General features: G+C 42.0%; 1 protein-coding gene across 1 annotated transcript in view; it reads left to right on the top strand.

The window, feature by feature from the left end:
* The window catches only part of LOC116516224 (connector enhancer of kinase suppressor of ras 2-like), a 371,953-nt gene that overhangs the window by 208,265 nt on the left and 147,801 nt on the right, over nucleotides 1-15,887 (top strand). The window contains exons 5-6 of the mRNA XM_032228651.1: nucleotides 8,339-8,380; nucleotides 12,712-12,831. Of these exons, the coding sequence (XP_032084542.1) occupies nucleotides 8,339-8,380; nucleotides 12,712-12,831 (162 nt within the window). The remainder of the gene's footprint in view (nucleotides 1-8,338; nucleotides 8,381-12,711; nucleotides 12,832-15,887) is intronic.

The following is a 15,887-nucleotide window of genomic DNA, read 5'->3' on the forward strand; positions in this document are numbered from 1 at the left end:
TCTCATCAGATGAGATTTCATTATAGAGAATGGCCGTTGTGAGACTCAGAAGGCATCTGAAAAAGATCTGGTACCAAAAATGGCTCTTTTGAAACTCAAACGCCATCTGAAAAAGATTTGTTTTTTTTTTCTCTTTGCAAAACACATTTTCATTAAAATACAAAAGAGAAGGATTGGAAGTAGGGATCAGCAGGGGGTGGGGGATTTTTGTTAATTAGTTCATTCCCATACAGCCAAGTTCAGCATCCGTCTGTGATTGCCTCCTGGTCACCGTGCAATTATATCAGAGCTCATCATCCTGTTGGAAGCCAATGGACTGTTTTAAGGAGCCTTTTAAAACAGGGGGGATGGAAGTTAAATCGGGAGCTGTAAGGGAAATCATGTTCAACGTTAGCCTTGAAGCAGATAAATTGCCACCAGGAATGGTTCGTAATTGCTTGGGGAGACAAGCCATTTTCCCCTTTAATAACTGTATTTCTGGCAAAAGAAAATAGAGAGAAAATCTTGTAATAGGGAAGGAATGCCATCGTTGGTAAAAAAAAAAAAAATTAAAAAGGAGAGCTGGATGTTTGATTCCATTTCATTCATCAGCTAAAGAATACATTTGATTCATTTGCTTACCTGTTTATTTGGCTTTATTATTAGTCCTGGGGATTTGTATCCAGGTCTATTAATCTATTTCCCTTTATTGGAATATCTGCAAAATGGAAAAATGTGGGAACGTATTTTAAGCTAGGGGATATTTTCTAGGGTAAAAGAACTCACCCAATTTAAGTAAAACATTATGTATGTTACTGTGCATTGTGCAAATACCCCAAACAATAAAAAGGGATGCTTTGCTTTGGGTGTTGGTGTCCCTATACAAGCTATAGAGACACAGAGTTAGATTTGCCCACATTAGCAAGAGGTCCCTGTGTCCCATCATGGGCACTTTTGGATATCCAGGTCTGAAAGTAGTGGAATGGTTCATATATAAAAAATACTTTGCAATTTAACATATATGAACATATGGGAAGAATCTGAATCTATAGGAAGACTCTTAGAAGGCAATTCTAGTCAAAGATGGCAATTTGCTGGAAGATTCATTGATCTGAAAGGAAAGATGGAACACCATGATTTGATTAAGCCACAATATCTGGATTTAATTCACACACAATACCAATGCATCACATGCGTTATTTAAAACACACCATGACTTGGCTAATGTAGCAAATGAAACCTGAAACAAACCAACTACTTTATGTTTTAGCATGGAATTAGCAGCTAATTGGAAGCATAGTTCAGCACCATGGACAGGTCACAAGGTTCTAGTATTTTATGCACTGGAGCTGTAGTGGTGCAGTGGTTAGAATGCAGTATTGCAGGTTAATTCTGCTGACTGCCAATTGCCAGCAGTTTGATTCTCACTGGTTGACACAGCCTTCCATCCTTTTGAGATTGGTAAAATAAGGACCCAGTTTGTTGGGACAATATGCTGACTCTGTAAACACTTAGAGAGGGCTGTAAAACACTGTGAAGCAGTATCTCAATCTTATTGTTATTGCTACAAGTATAGTATCATTACAGTATTCATGGACTATGACTTTGTGTTGGCAACAAACCTGGAGAGCATGGTTTCATCAAACAATCATGGTTATAGAAATGGTGGATGAGTCCAGCAGACTCGCGTTGGATTCCACTGATCATATCAAGATTTTAGATCTTAGACATCTCTGGCATGCATTGTTTGCCAGCCTTATATATGATCAGAAATTAAGGTTGGAGCTGGTAGCTTATTACTTGGATGGGAACCACCAAGGAATTCTAGGCTGCTAGGAAATAGAAAATACATATAAGAGAAAGTAATAGCAAATTGCTTCTTGGCATAGGACATTGACGTGGCGGCTCAGTGGCTAAGATGCTGAGCTTGTCGATTGAAAGGTTGGCAGTTCGGCGGTTCAAATCCCTAGGGCTGCATAATGGAGTGAGCTCCTGTTACTGGTCCCAGCTTCTGCCAACCTAACAGTTCGAAAGCAGGCAAAAATGCAAGTAGAAAAATAGGAACCACCTTTGGTGGGAAGATAACAGTGTTCAGTGAGCCTTCGGCATTTAGTCATGCTGGCCACATGACCATGGAGACATCTTCGGAAAATGCTGGCCCTTTGGCTTTGAAACGGAGATGAGCACCGCCCCCTCGAGTTGGGAACAACTAGCACATATGTGTGAGGGGAACCTTTGCCTTTATAGAACATTGATTAGATGATGTCTTGGCTTGATCCAATGTATCTTCATAAATGATACATTCACTGATGATTTTCCATCATCAAGAGTCAGTAGGATCATCCCTGATTTCCAAGAGGAATATGAAGCTAAGAGTGGCTTGGAGAATCTGAAACTTTCAGCATTGAGGTTAGCTCTTCAACCAAGAGCTGGTCCTATCTCCCAGTGCTGCCTACCTGATGCAACATCTAATGGAAAGCTATATTTTTTTAATCTTGCTAAATTTCAACCGATCTCCTAGTTCCCTCCCACAGAACAAAGGGAAACTAACAGTCCAAAATAGATTTTCAGTAAACACACAATAGGTGAAATTGTGCATAAGTGTTGTTGGCTGTCGCTTTCCGACTCCAAGGAAAGCATCAGAAAATATGCCTTCGGGACTAGGATGAAAGCAGTAATGCCCCGAACCTTTCTCACGATTATGCTAATGCACATCAAAGATATTTCTACAGACACCTTATTTTAAATGGAAAGTTCTTGTGAGCTACCTATCCTCACAAGCTACACTCCTGTTTTTCACATAATCACCTTGGCCCAATGCCATTTGAAAAAGTCTGCTTTCTCCCTCTCCCTTCCCCTCCCTCTTCTTCTCTCACCTTCTCCCTCCCACCCTCTCTCTTCTTCCTTCCCACTCTTCCTCCCTCTCCTTCTCCCTCCCTCTTTCCCTCTCTCTTCCCCTCTCTCTCCCTCTTTCCCTCTTCCTCTCTCCCTCTCTTTGCCCCTCATCCTTTCCCTCCCTCCTTCTCTTCCTCCCTCATCATTTCCCTCCCTCTTCTTTGCTCACCTTCTGCATCCCACCTTTTCTCTTCTTTCTTCCCTCTCTTCCTCCTTCTCCTGTTCCCTCCCTCTTTACCCTTCTGTCTTTCCTCTCCCTCCCTCCCTTCCTCCTTTTCTCTCCCCTTCTGTCTCCCACCCACATCTCTCTTCTTCCTTCTCTTTCTTCCTCCCTCTCTCTTTCCCTCTCTCTCCCCTTCTCTCCCTCACCTTCTCCCTGCCTTCTTCTTCTTCTCCTCTCCCCTTCTGTCTCCCATCCCCTCTCTCTTCCTTCCCTCTCTTCCTCCCTCCCTCTTTCCCTCTCTCTTCCCTTCTCTCCCCTTCTCTGTCTTCCCCCACCCTGGCTCATGTTTGCCTTTCTCACTGAGTCTCCCTGCAAGGTTTACAATCAAGCAAAAAAAGCCACACACACAGTGTGGCAATTTCTGCCTGTAGCTGATGTCTGACTTGTCTATGCTTGTGTGCATCCATGCATGCACACGTGTTGGTGAGAAAGAGCCCAAGAGGGAAACTGCAGCTAAGACAAATATCTCATTTTTTTAAAAAATCCAACCAGAATATATTGATAAGAGTGTCAGCCATGCATGGATCAAGCATGACCTTGTCTTTAAACAGACCCCAGGTGGATTTGCGCAGTTTGATGTGTTCCTAAATGACATTTTTGGAAGATATCAAAAACTCTGCATTTGGATGGTGGCCCCTTTGATAAAAGCCAGCTTTCATGGCCTGCAATTGCCACCTAAAACTTTCCCCAGCCTCTCCCAAAAGACTGGGGTTGCAATTGCCTCTTATTTCAGGATGGCAGAGTTGTCAACATCCTTAATTAGTCTGTTTTGCATCTTGTGCTGGAATTCTTAAAAAGTCTATTTCCCCACCCAGCCAGCCAAAAAAGAAAAGAACCGCTAATGCCATTGTTATCTCTTTTATACTGTCAGAAATCTGTGGTTAGTTGTTGCCTCTCATTGAATTTGTCTGCAGACAGTCTTGATTTACCAGAGTCAAACTGCGATTATTCCTTCAAGGTAAAGGGGAAAAAATAACTTAAAAGAAGCAAAGCAGTCTTACGGGTAGATCAAGCACCGTAACAGGTTGAGGATAACTTAACCTCTTTTTGCCAACGCATAATAATCCTTGGAGAAGATTGTATAAGAGCTTTTACAAAACAGTTGGCATTTATTTACTAACTCCATGGCCGAATAGGTAAAGAAAATGATGGGATATATCTTTGACTAGGATAAGAGTAAAGTACATGCACCAAAATTGACACAGTTGCTCCCTATCATCTTCTTGATGGAAATGTAGTGGCCTAAGATGCTGGGCTTGTTGACTGGAAGGTTGTGTTGTGATCCACCAGCAGCCAGTGGAGCTGGTGGCAGACTCAAACAGTGAGGAGGTTGGGGAGGAACATGGGCCAGTCCTGGAATCTGGGGAAGGCTCTGATGAGTGCTTTGTGTCAGAGGCAGAGATGGGGCCAGGGCTGTCCAACAGTTATCCCTGCCTTCAGAGTTGGACATCAGTGAGGCAGAAGAACAGCTGGAGCCTGTCCCCAGTGTGCCATTGCGCAGAGCTGCCAGGAGAAGGGAACAGCTAAGGAACAAGTGTCAACTCAGGAGTAACGCCACAGGTGGATGGTGAATGGCCCCTCCCATAGGGAATGAAGAGGACCGAAAGGGAAGGAGAGTTTGCAGGAGACAATTAGTTCAATTCATTAGGATGAAGATCTGTTCCTGACTTCTTGCCAAGTATTGTCTGCTACAGAGTGGAAGATATCGGCCTGGCAGCTCTCCAAGCCCCATAAAGGTCTGTAGCTGTAGCTCTTGAAAGACTGAGGGCCGGGACTGTGCTGGAGAGGAATTCATTTTAAACTAAATAAAAGGGGTTTTACTGGGATGAGTAGCCATCTTCGTGCTTTTGGGAAGCCTAGGTCAGAACAGGTTGGCAGTTCAAAACCCAAGCATCACGTGAAGGGGTGAGCTCCTGTTCCTTGCCCCAGCTCCTGCCAACCTAGCAGTTCAAGAGCATGCAAATGCAAGTAAATTAACAGGTACTGCTTTGGTGGGAAGATAACAGTGTTCCATGTGCCTTTGGCGTATAGCCATGCTGGCCACATTGTTAGGGATATAATCCTAGTCTTGGATTGGCTATATATATATATAGGCTATATATATAGGCTATATATATATTGGAGATATATATATATATATATATATATATATATATATATATATATATATATATATATATATATATATATATATATATATATACACATACATACACACACACACACACACACACACACACATACATATACATATATACATACATACATACATACATACATACATACATACATACATATAGGATATATATATATATCATATATATATATGACTTTTTTTACAACCCCCGGTATGCCCAAATATGGGAGGAAGATCACTACTTCCATTCTCTGTCCTTCGGCTCGTCACAAGAGACCATCCAGGCAGAAACCCAATATTTTTACTGTTGCCTTTTTGTTACATTTTGTTGTATTTGTGCTGATAAATAAATAGAGACTAGTATAGATCTATTTCAAGCTATTTAGCTCTCATCAGCTAGCCATACCCTTACTGGGATTTGAACCTGGGCTATATTACATACTAGGCAGACATCTTAGCCATTAGGCCACAGGCTCTTATCCGTTATCAGCCAAGCCAGGGTGAAAGGTATCTATTAGACTTTTTTTTACAACCCCCGGTATGCCCAAATATGGGAGGAAGATCACTACTTCCATTCTCTGTCCTTCGGCTCGTCACAAGAGACCATCCAGGCAGAATCATGGCTTATATATATAAGCCATGATTGAAATAATGTATCTGTCACTTTAAAAGCTCAAGTGAGATGTGATTGGATGCTGTTGCTTTAATCAGCCATAAGAGGGAATAGGAACTGCTACTGTTTGTTCCTGGTTGTTCCTGTATGTTCTCCCTGCTTGTTATTGGAGATGAATACTGTATATTGGATGGTGGCTACTCTGTATATTAGTTACCTGTCTACATGGTGAATCGTGAGTTGAGCATCTGTAAACCAACGTGTTGTATCATAGACTGTGTATATAATTCAAGACTACTTATCGCTTGTTTCGGAGAATGTTTATCCTACTTTATTTTTGTTAACGCAAGTAAAGTTATCCTTGTTTTAACTTCGGCGGCTGTGATTGATAGCGTGACTATTCAGCGGCACATTCCTTGCTACCTTCTGCTACTCAACTCTAGTCTCCAAAAGGAGATATACCTAATACACATGACCACAAAAATGTCTTCATACAATGCTAGCTCCCTCAGTTACAAAACTGAGATGTGCATCTCCATTTCATTTCTAGATTCAGATACAGCTGGGCAAAGGAAAAAATTACCTTTTTTAAAATCCTCTTGATAGCTCCTTGGGAATTTAATTGAGCCTTGATAAACAACAGAGCCAGCAGGTGGTTGGACAACATTTTCAGTAAAAAGTAGAGCTCTCATCCTTGGCACTTGGGTAACCTGTAATTCAGGTAACAGCAAGAAACCTGCCGCTCAGTCATGAAAATTCCTTGGAACTTCTCTTTGGCGTGGAATAAATAGCACAGTTGTTGTTGTTTTTCATCTACCTGTGAAGGGGAAGGGAAGGAGTCAAAACAAGGATGCCGAGGAAGCATCTATTAGCACCACTGTACCATAAACGCAAACATGCATAAAATGTACACTTTTCAAGATGTCATAACCTTCCTGGATGAATCAACACCAAACAGCTGAAGACTATAAAAGAGGATGGGAAAATAATTACTATTTGTAAGAAAGGGTAAAACAGGATGTAGATTGTCCTGGACGGAGGCTTACTCTGATGTACATGGCATCTCTGATGTACAGATTTTTCGCTGGTATTATTTTTAGGCAAGTTAAACTGGTGTTCCTCTTTGACACATCTATTTAACCATCTTTCGTAATGGAAGTTAGAACTGAGCAAGTTTAATTCGATGTAATGTGTTGGCACACTGTTTCTCTCTCTCTCTCTCTCTCTCTCTCTCTCTCTCTCTCTCTCTCTCTCTCTCTCTTCCCCCCTCTCTCCTTCTTTCCAGAAAGTTGCAAATAATCTTTAAGATATTTTAGCAATTATGGTTTGTTTGTTTTTCCAACCTCAGCACATGTTGATTCCAAATACCATATTTTTCAGAATATAAAACACTTCAGAGTATAAGACACACCTTAGTTTTTGGGGAGGAAAAATAAGGGGAAAAATTCTCCCTCTGCCTGCCAGCATCCATGATATTCATCTGCCTAGCATCCTGTCAGTGTGTGAGAGAGTTCAGGGCTGTTTGGAAACAAACAGTATTTGCTGTGTGAGCAACAAGAAAGGAGACATCTAGGAGCCTGGGCGTGGCTTGCTCTGTACTAAAGCTGCATGCTGTGCTGATATCTGAAACTAAAACTGAAAATGAAACTTCTCTCCTCTGCTGAACTACCACATTGGAAAACCTGCTTTTGGAATTGTATATTTACTTCATGTGTTACATTATATATAAAGAGAAGTTATTGAATCCTGCTGAATCAGTTACTTGTATGTGCTCTCTGGATGTGATTGCTGCTGCAAACTCTGACACCTCCTTGCAGCAAATAGCAAACAGCCAGGTCAACTTCAGTACATTATTGCAGCTTGATTCAGCATGAGCAGCTGATTGGTGGGTGGATCGGCCTCCCAGAATACCCCCAATCAGCTGTTCCAGGCTGTATGAATTGCCACAGACCATCACTTCCTCCGTGCCTCAAGTTTCTGGCTACATTCAGTGTATAAGACACACCCAAATTTTCACCCTCTTTTATGGGGGGAGTGCATCTTATACTCTGAAAAATACGGTACTTATTCATCATTCTAAGTTGGGAATAATAATAGTTAAGACCTGCTTTGCCAAGTGGCATGGGGGTCAAAGAGTGATATGCAATTCTGAGGGTGCCTGGTGATATGATCTGCTTCTTTAAAGGTGTAATATCTTAATTTTAACTTTGTTCTTAACTCCATTTCATCCTTGTTGCATCTCTGCTTTTACGCCACTGTTTATGCTCGTATTGCAAATGGCCAACTTAGGAGAGACAGGCAGTGTCAAAAAGTGATAAATAAGATAGATTTATTTCTCCATTAACAGATGGAATCAGATTGGGGGCACTTTGATGGATTGTCATCTGAAGTTGAGTAATGTGCTCCTTTTCAAGGAGCAGCTAATCTGACTGAATAAAGTAGATTTCTGTGGAAATTTTAAGAACTCTTCCCCTCCCCTTCTCTTTTGCAGGACTGCACAGTGTATGAAACAGAAAATAAAATTCTTCATGTGGTAAGTGCCCGTTGTCGCTTGGGGTGGGTGCGCCTGATGCTTCATGCAGTCTACCTCATTGGAAATCATTATTTCGCAAATCAAGACTGTACTGCTGTACACGTTTGGCTTCAAGGAAGACATGCCGAACGCAGGGGATTGATTGCTGGCTTAATGTGATTTAGAAGAGATTTAAGGTGCTTCTCTGATGTGGAAGCCCTGTTAGAAAGGCAGTTATTTAGGCAAAAAAAATGAGGGTAGCGATTCCTCTCGCATTTTATTTATTTCGTTTTACTTAGGATAATTTAGCCTGAGGTTGCTATCCAAACAATTAAAGCAGCTAACCCAAATAGGGGACTGATGCAAATGTGCATCAGTCGTGAATTTGTCCTTCAAAATCTATTTGCTTGAGAAGGGACCATTCTGGAGAGAGAAGGGGGTGAGGGTGAGGAGAGGAGGGAGGGAGAAGAGGAAAGAAAGGAAGGAGAGGAAAGGGCAGGAGAGAGGAAGGGAGGGGGGACAGGAAGGAGAGGAGGGGCAGGGCAGGGAAGGAAGGAAGGTAGGAGAATAGAGAGAGGAAAGGGAGGAGAGGAAAGGGGAGGAGAAGAGAAGAGAGGAAAGGGGAGGGGAGAAAGGAAGGAGAAGAGAGAGAGGAAAGAGAGAAGAGGAAAGGGGAGGAGAAGAGAGGAAAGGGGAAGGGAGGGGAGAAGAGGGAGGAAGGAGAGGGGAGGGGAGGAGTCTAACTTTGGGGTGGAGCAGAGATACCTCCCTACTCACAGAAAGCTACCAAAGGAACCAGATCATTAGTGGTATGTTTTCAGGATGCTGATGTCTCTTTTCTGCCTAAGGACCAGGGAAGATGTTGGCAGATACGTTTGAGGAAACCTTGTGGGTTGAGGAAGTCATTGACTCTGTTGGCAATTAGAAATATCTCAGAATTCTTTTGAGCAATGGAAGAATTCCAGCAAGTACTCCATTTACAAATGAGACTACCATATAGAATGCAATTTAGGACAGCCGAACCTCTCTCTGTTTCTTCCTTATTTTTAGATGGAAGGGGTAGAAGCTTGTCTGTTTTCTGAAGGCAGATAGGTAGCGTCAATTTTCTGCTTTAATAACTGTCAGTCCCTTTATCAGAGCAAGGCATAACTCATCTGTGTTGTATATTCCATTTTAATTTTTTTAATCACTATATCAAGGTAGACCTGGGTGAGTTGGGGGTATTGATGAGACTTCACAGGGTAGCATTCAAATTTGCAGGATAATCATAAATTGCCCCGAAATTTGGACAATGTTAATGTTACGATAACAAAATAACTCCAACCATCTAATCCCAGGTATCACAACTCTCTCTCGCTTTTTTTCCCCCCCATGGAAAGGTATCTTGGTATTCTGAGTGCCATAACACCTCAAAGAGTTGGTTTAGATTGGAAGGGCAAACTGGCAGCAAAAGGAAATCAGAAAGTATCATTGTATTCTAGTTACATGAAGATATGAAAGCTAGCCTCAGATAATTTGAACCTCATCTGCATATGGCCTGATTTTGTACCTTGCCAAATTGCACTGGGGGGAAAAAATCCTTTCTTCTCATTATGTATGAATTTTCCTGCCAAACTTTAATACCTAAAGTACCTTTGGTCAAAGGCTAATCTTTGAACGCCGAACTCTCGGAAAACAAATGAAGAGCGCAAAATGTTTGTGCTGAACAAGGCCGTTTTGTGCCATTTGAAATGTCCTAGCGAGCAATTTCTCTGCACAACATCCGGGAAGAAAAGGTGAACAAAGGAAAATGTCCAATGCATCTTGTTCAGCTGACCGATACGAGAAAAAGAAAAGGCTTACCTCAAACATTAGGAGAAACTGCTTGACAATGGAGCAGTTTGATCTCAGAACCAATTAGAACAATGAAGCTTGTTTCTCCTTTGCTGTACGTTTCCAGCAAGCAAAGGTTAGCCATATTTGAGGATAATACAGTATAGAACAGGGGTGTCAAACTCAAGACCCGTGGGCTGGATCCAGCCTGCTGGGATGCTTAGATCTGGTCAGCGGGGCCACCCTGGAAACAGTGAAGGACTGGCCCATGGTTCCTCTGCCAGCAAAAACAGAGCTCAGGTCCCCCCCACCCCCTGACCTCCCTTTTTGCTGGTAGAGGGTTGCAGAAGGCCATTGTGGTCAAAACCGGAGCTCATGAGGGCCACACATGCCCCCTGCCCTGAGCTCCATTTTCAGTGGTAGAGGGTTGCAGGAGGCCATCATGGTCTGAAAATGGAGCCTGGGTAGGCCGTGCCCCTCCCTCAGCTCCATTTTCTCTGTCGGAGTTCTCACCTTCCTCTGCTGAAGGCAATAGATCCCTCCAGCCTCACCTGGGTCATCACAGGTGCCCCTGACATGAGTGACATTGAGCTGGCCATGCCCACCCTGGCCACACCTACCTTGGTCCCCCAAGGTCAAACCCTACCCTGATGTGTCCCTCATTGAAATCAAGTTTGACACTCCTAGTATAGAAGAATGTTCTGAACATCTCCAGGTAGGCTGGAAAACGTCCTGTCCAAATCCAGGAGACCCTCTAGTCAACCACTGTTCGAATGGGATATCTGGCTTAACATGGTGTGTGTGAAAGCCATCTTGTGGAACATGGGTAGGGTTTCATGGGATGTATGAACCCAGTCCACTGTAGCTTGTTAAGCAACAGCAACAATATGCCTAAGTAGGGTGTCAATCCCCTGTGATAGAACAGTAAGGAGAACAAGGCAGCTTCTGATGTAGAACAGATAGCCCCAAAAATGCTGGGCAATTCAATGCATAAAAATGAGACTGAATCTGGATCAGCTCTGGAACAGGAGTGCTATGGATAGGAGGAACACGCTGAGCTGGGTAGTCTTTTAGCTTTATCCGGGATGGCAAAGATATTGCACATAAGCCTAGTTTTAGTTGCTCCTTTCTTAAACATCGTTCAATAAGCCCACTGAGAATTGCTCGTGGTAGTGCCTGCTGGATGGTCCCTCACTTAAATGAGTCTTCTAGGAAGAATCAGAATGATATGTCAATTAGCATACTAACTATGCTCAGCAACTTACCCCTAGCAACTAGGGATCCTGGATTGTTCAAACCACTGCATGATTAGATGAATTTGAAAAAAGGCATTGGTGCTAGATTGCTCAAGTCCTATTCAGAGAACGTTGCAAAAGGTGGGGCTCATAAGAAGCTTTGGAAAGAACCCAAAAAACTGACTGGGCAAAGATATATAGTCCTACTAATAAACAGAAGGCGATAGCTGATTACTTATACCGTGTTTCCCTGAAAATAAGACCAGGTCTTTTATATATATATAGGTATGTGTTGTGTCGGCTCATCACAAGAGACCATCACGACAGAAAGCCATTATTTTTACTGTTGCCTTTGTTACAACTGCCTGATTGGTAATACAGCCCAGGTTCAATTCCCAGTAAGGGCATGGCTAGCTGATGAGAGCTAAATAGCTTGAAATAGATCTATACTAGTCTCCCTTTATTAATTTATCAGCACAAATGCAACGCAAATGTAACAAAGGCAACAGTAAAAATAATGGCTTTCTGTCGTGATGGTCTCTTGTGATGAGCCGATAGACAGAGAAAGGAAGCAGTATGCTTCCTCCCATATTTGGGCATACCAGGGGTTGTGACACAACACACACACACACACACACACACATAGATATAGATATAGATATAGATATAGATATAGATGATATAGATGATATAGATGATATAGATGATATAGATGATATAGATGATATAGATATATAGATATATAGATATATAGATATATAGATATATAGATATATAGATATATAGATATATAGATATATAGATATAGATATTAATTTGTGCAAATGTGCACATGCATGGAGTATGCACATACCATATCGGTGCATGTACTGAACCAGCAATAATGCCAGGAGCAACCCACACCTGGGTAGATGCCACGCAAGGGTAGAAAACAGATGATTTCATATTGCCGTTTGAATTACATTTTCTAAAGCTTGTTTTGTAAACCAATTAACTGGATTAACCCATCAACCCAACCCAAAAATCAACCCAACCCAAAATGCAATGGCTGGGTTTTCCACATTGCACTCAGGGGTAAAAAAGAAACAAGCAAACCAAAACAAGAGGACCTTTCCATATCAAACTTGGTAATAATTAAGGAAGTGGAGGAAAACAAATATTTGTGAAATTTTCTGGTTCAGAGAGATGCATGCCGGGCAGAATAATGTTTGGATGTAAGTCTTTGTGCTTCCATTACAATGTTTTGTGCTGAATTCTTTTTTCTCTCTCTCTCTTTCTCTCTTTTTCTCTCCTCCTTTCCCACAGTGTAAAACGCTGTCTGGTATCTGTGATCATATCATCTCTCTTTCATCAGATTCTCTGGTGTCTCAGTCAGCTCATCTCGAAGTTGTTCATCTTACAAGCATCATGCCCAGTGAAGGTTTGGTAAGCAGGAGCAAAGTAGAATCATTTCTGAAAACAAATAAGATGGTTAAAGGGGATATCAGCCCTACTATAGGTATTATGAAGTACCGTATTTTTCAGAGCATAAGATGCACTGGAGTATAAGATGCACCAAGATTTTGAAGAGGCAATTTTTTTAAAAAAAGGGTTTTGCACTCTACAGACCTCCCAAAAATTGCCCATTTTTCATGAAAACTGGCCTATTTTTTGTCAAAAAAGGGCATGCATAGCCTTTAGGAGACTTATAAAGTGCTCTTGGGGGCTGGGGGGCAAAAATGAGCAAAAAATGGCCTTTTTCGCTCATTTTTGCCCTCCCCAGCCACCAGGAGCACTCTGGAAGCCTCCTAAAGGCTGTGCACAGCCATTTTTGCAAAGGGGGCAGGGTTTCAGAGGCCAAAAATGCTGTATTCGGTGTATAAAATGCACCCAGATTGTCACCCTCTTTTCTGAGGGAAAAAGGTGCGTCTTATACTCCGAAAAGTATGGTAGTTGCTTCAGGTGGTAGATCAGGAAAGGTAGCAAACTGAGGTCAAGCTCATCTCCAACAGCTTTAGGGATAGTTCTGCCCAATTCTAATATCTTTATCTAAACCAGTGGCAACCTGCAGATGTGTGGACTTCCACTCCCAGAATTCCTCAGCCCACATGCTGGCTGAGGAGTTCTGGGAAGTGAAGTCCACACACCTTCAGATTGCTGTCATTGAGAAACATGGATTGCTGTATATTGACTGTGCTGATGTTTCCAGTACTGAACTAGGGTGACGTTCTAAAGTGTCCATGAACATCCCATGTTGTCAATGAAACATTCATTGTTTGGCTTCTGTGGAAAGAAGGCTTTCGACTGTTGCAATGGGATTCAGAATCTGATGGAAAACTGAATCACGTGGAAGAAAAAGATCAGACAGCCTACCTTTGTAGGTCAGTGAGTGAGGCTGTTATAATGCTCTTCTGCCCATGTTCTGCCTATGTCTGGTTGCCTGCGCCTTTAAGTGTTGCATGGAACATAAGACCTAGCCAAAGGGGGTAATCGAATAATCATAATAAAGTTGCAACTAAACAATCCCCATTTAGGAAACTGAGCGAAAAGTTAAAACGTAATCCTAAATGTCACCTGTCAATTTCTTCTTTCTAGTTAATTCTTTATTTGCAAATGTTTGTTTTTGTTCTTTTTTTGGTTGCTGCTCTTGGCTCGAGACAAAATACATACCATCGATCCAAAGTCAATTGCTGATATGCTTAATAATTAAATGCATGTTTGGCCAACTCTGGGTTCTTCTTCTTGGTTATATCCAAAGAGCCAATCCAGTTGTGCTCCAACTACTTCCTTTCACTCGTGTGAGATGCTAAGTACAACACTTGGAAAGAAAAGATCTAACTCAACATTCCTTCTCCTCTCCTCTTCTCAAGTCTGTTGTGTTGTGTTTTGTTTTACTAAAATTACCTAACTTATTGAAAGCAGGGTCTTAACTCTGAGGTTAAGACTGGCCAGACATATATTGCTTTTTTGGTCTTAAGTGATCTAAATCTAAAACCCTCCCACTTAAAGATCATTTTAGGTCCATCTCCCATTACTTTTCTTATTTCTTTGCCATAGCGATCTTCCTAGCGATCTTTTCTATTAAGAAAAAAAATTAACATAAAAAGAAAACTACATTTCTCCAAGAGAAATTAACCGATCCATTGCCAAAACACCCAAGTGATTTAGTAAGCTGTTATTATTCTGAAGGGATGTGGTGGCTCAGTGGCTAAGATGCTGAGCTTGTCAATCAGAAAGGTCGGTGGTTCGAATCCCTAGCACTCAGTGGTGGGTTTCAAAAATTGTTTGAACCTACTCTGTAGGTGTGGCCTCCTTTGTTGGAGTGGCTTGCCGCCCATGTGACCGGATATGAAGATGCCGACAACACCTGTCAGAACCACCTTAAATTACCTTACACACAGCACTGGCATGCATAAGAATATGATGTAAACTTATTTTTTAAAAGGCATCTTTGGTTTGCGTTAAAACAACTTCAATACATGCAATGTTCTGATTGCACCACAAACGCAGTAGTCATCCTTACCTTTCACAGAGGCACTGAGTTTTATAAATATAAGCATGATAGTGTAGAATAATCATATCCAAGGACCAGTGGTGGGTTTCAAAAAAATTTGGAACCTCTTCTGTAGGTATGGCCTGCTTTCCGGGTCCACTGATGGAACCTCTTCTAACCGGTTCGGTAGATTTAACGAACCAGTTCTACCAAATAGGTGCGAACTGGTAGGAACCCACCTCTGCTAGCACCACATAACTGAGTGAGCTCCCATTACTTGTCCCAGCTTCTGCTAACCTAGTAGTTCGAAAGCACATAAAAATGAAGATAGAAAAATAGGAACCACCTTTGGTGGGAAGGTAACAGTGTTCTGTGCACCTTCGGCATTTAGTCATGCTGACCACATGACCACGGAGACATCTTCGGACAGCGCTGGCTCTTAGGCTTTGAAACGGAAATTAGCACCACCCCCTAGAGTCGCACGCATGTGCAAGAGGAACCTTTACCTTTACCTATTATTCTGACTCTTGTAATAGTAGACCCACATTCTTTGTGGCATAAGCCCAGAGCTGATTAATCTCCCTTGCTAACCTGTATCCCTTTATGATTACTGAGAGAAGAGGATGACAATATCTCCTCACCTTAATAGGGCATGATATTTTGAGGGACAGATGTGAAGCACCTAGCCTGGTAGGGAGGAAGAATCAAGTGCAGGTCTAGTCTAGAGTCACTCACAAATCTAAAGGGCCAAAAAACGACCCGCCCTGAATTTCTTGGAGCCTCATCTAATTATTCCAAGGAAGAGTCACCAGACTGGAGGAGATTCCTGTATTATAGGCAGAACATAATAAAGTAGCTAGTTTAAACTCTGCATATGTAGATCTGGTTATTCACGCCTGTCAGTTGTTGCCCAGAACAACAACAACAAAAAGTATATATGCATCACAGGGAGGGGGCATGATATGTTGCTGTGTGAATTTCTCTATTGTGCTCTGTCTTTACACTTCCT

This window comes from Thamnophis elegans, chromosome 12 (assembly GCF_009769535.1).
Source record: "Thamnophis elegans isolate rThaEle1 chromosome 12, rThaEle1.pri, whole genome shotgun sequence".
Classification (NCBI taxonomy): Eukaryota; Metazoa; Chordata; class Lepidosauria; order Squamata; family Colubridae; genus Thamnophis; species Thamnophis elegans.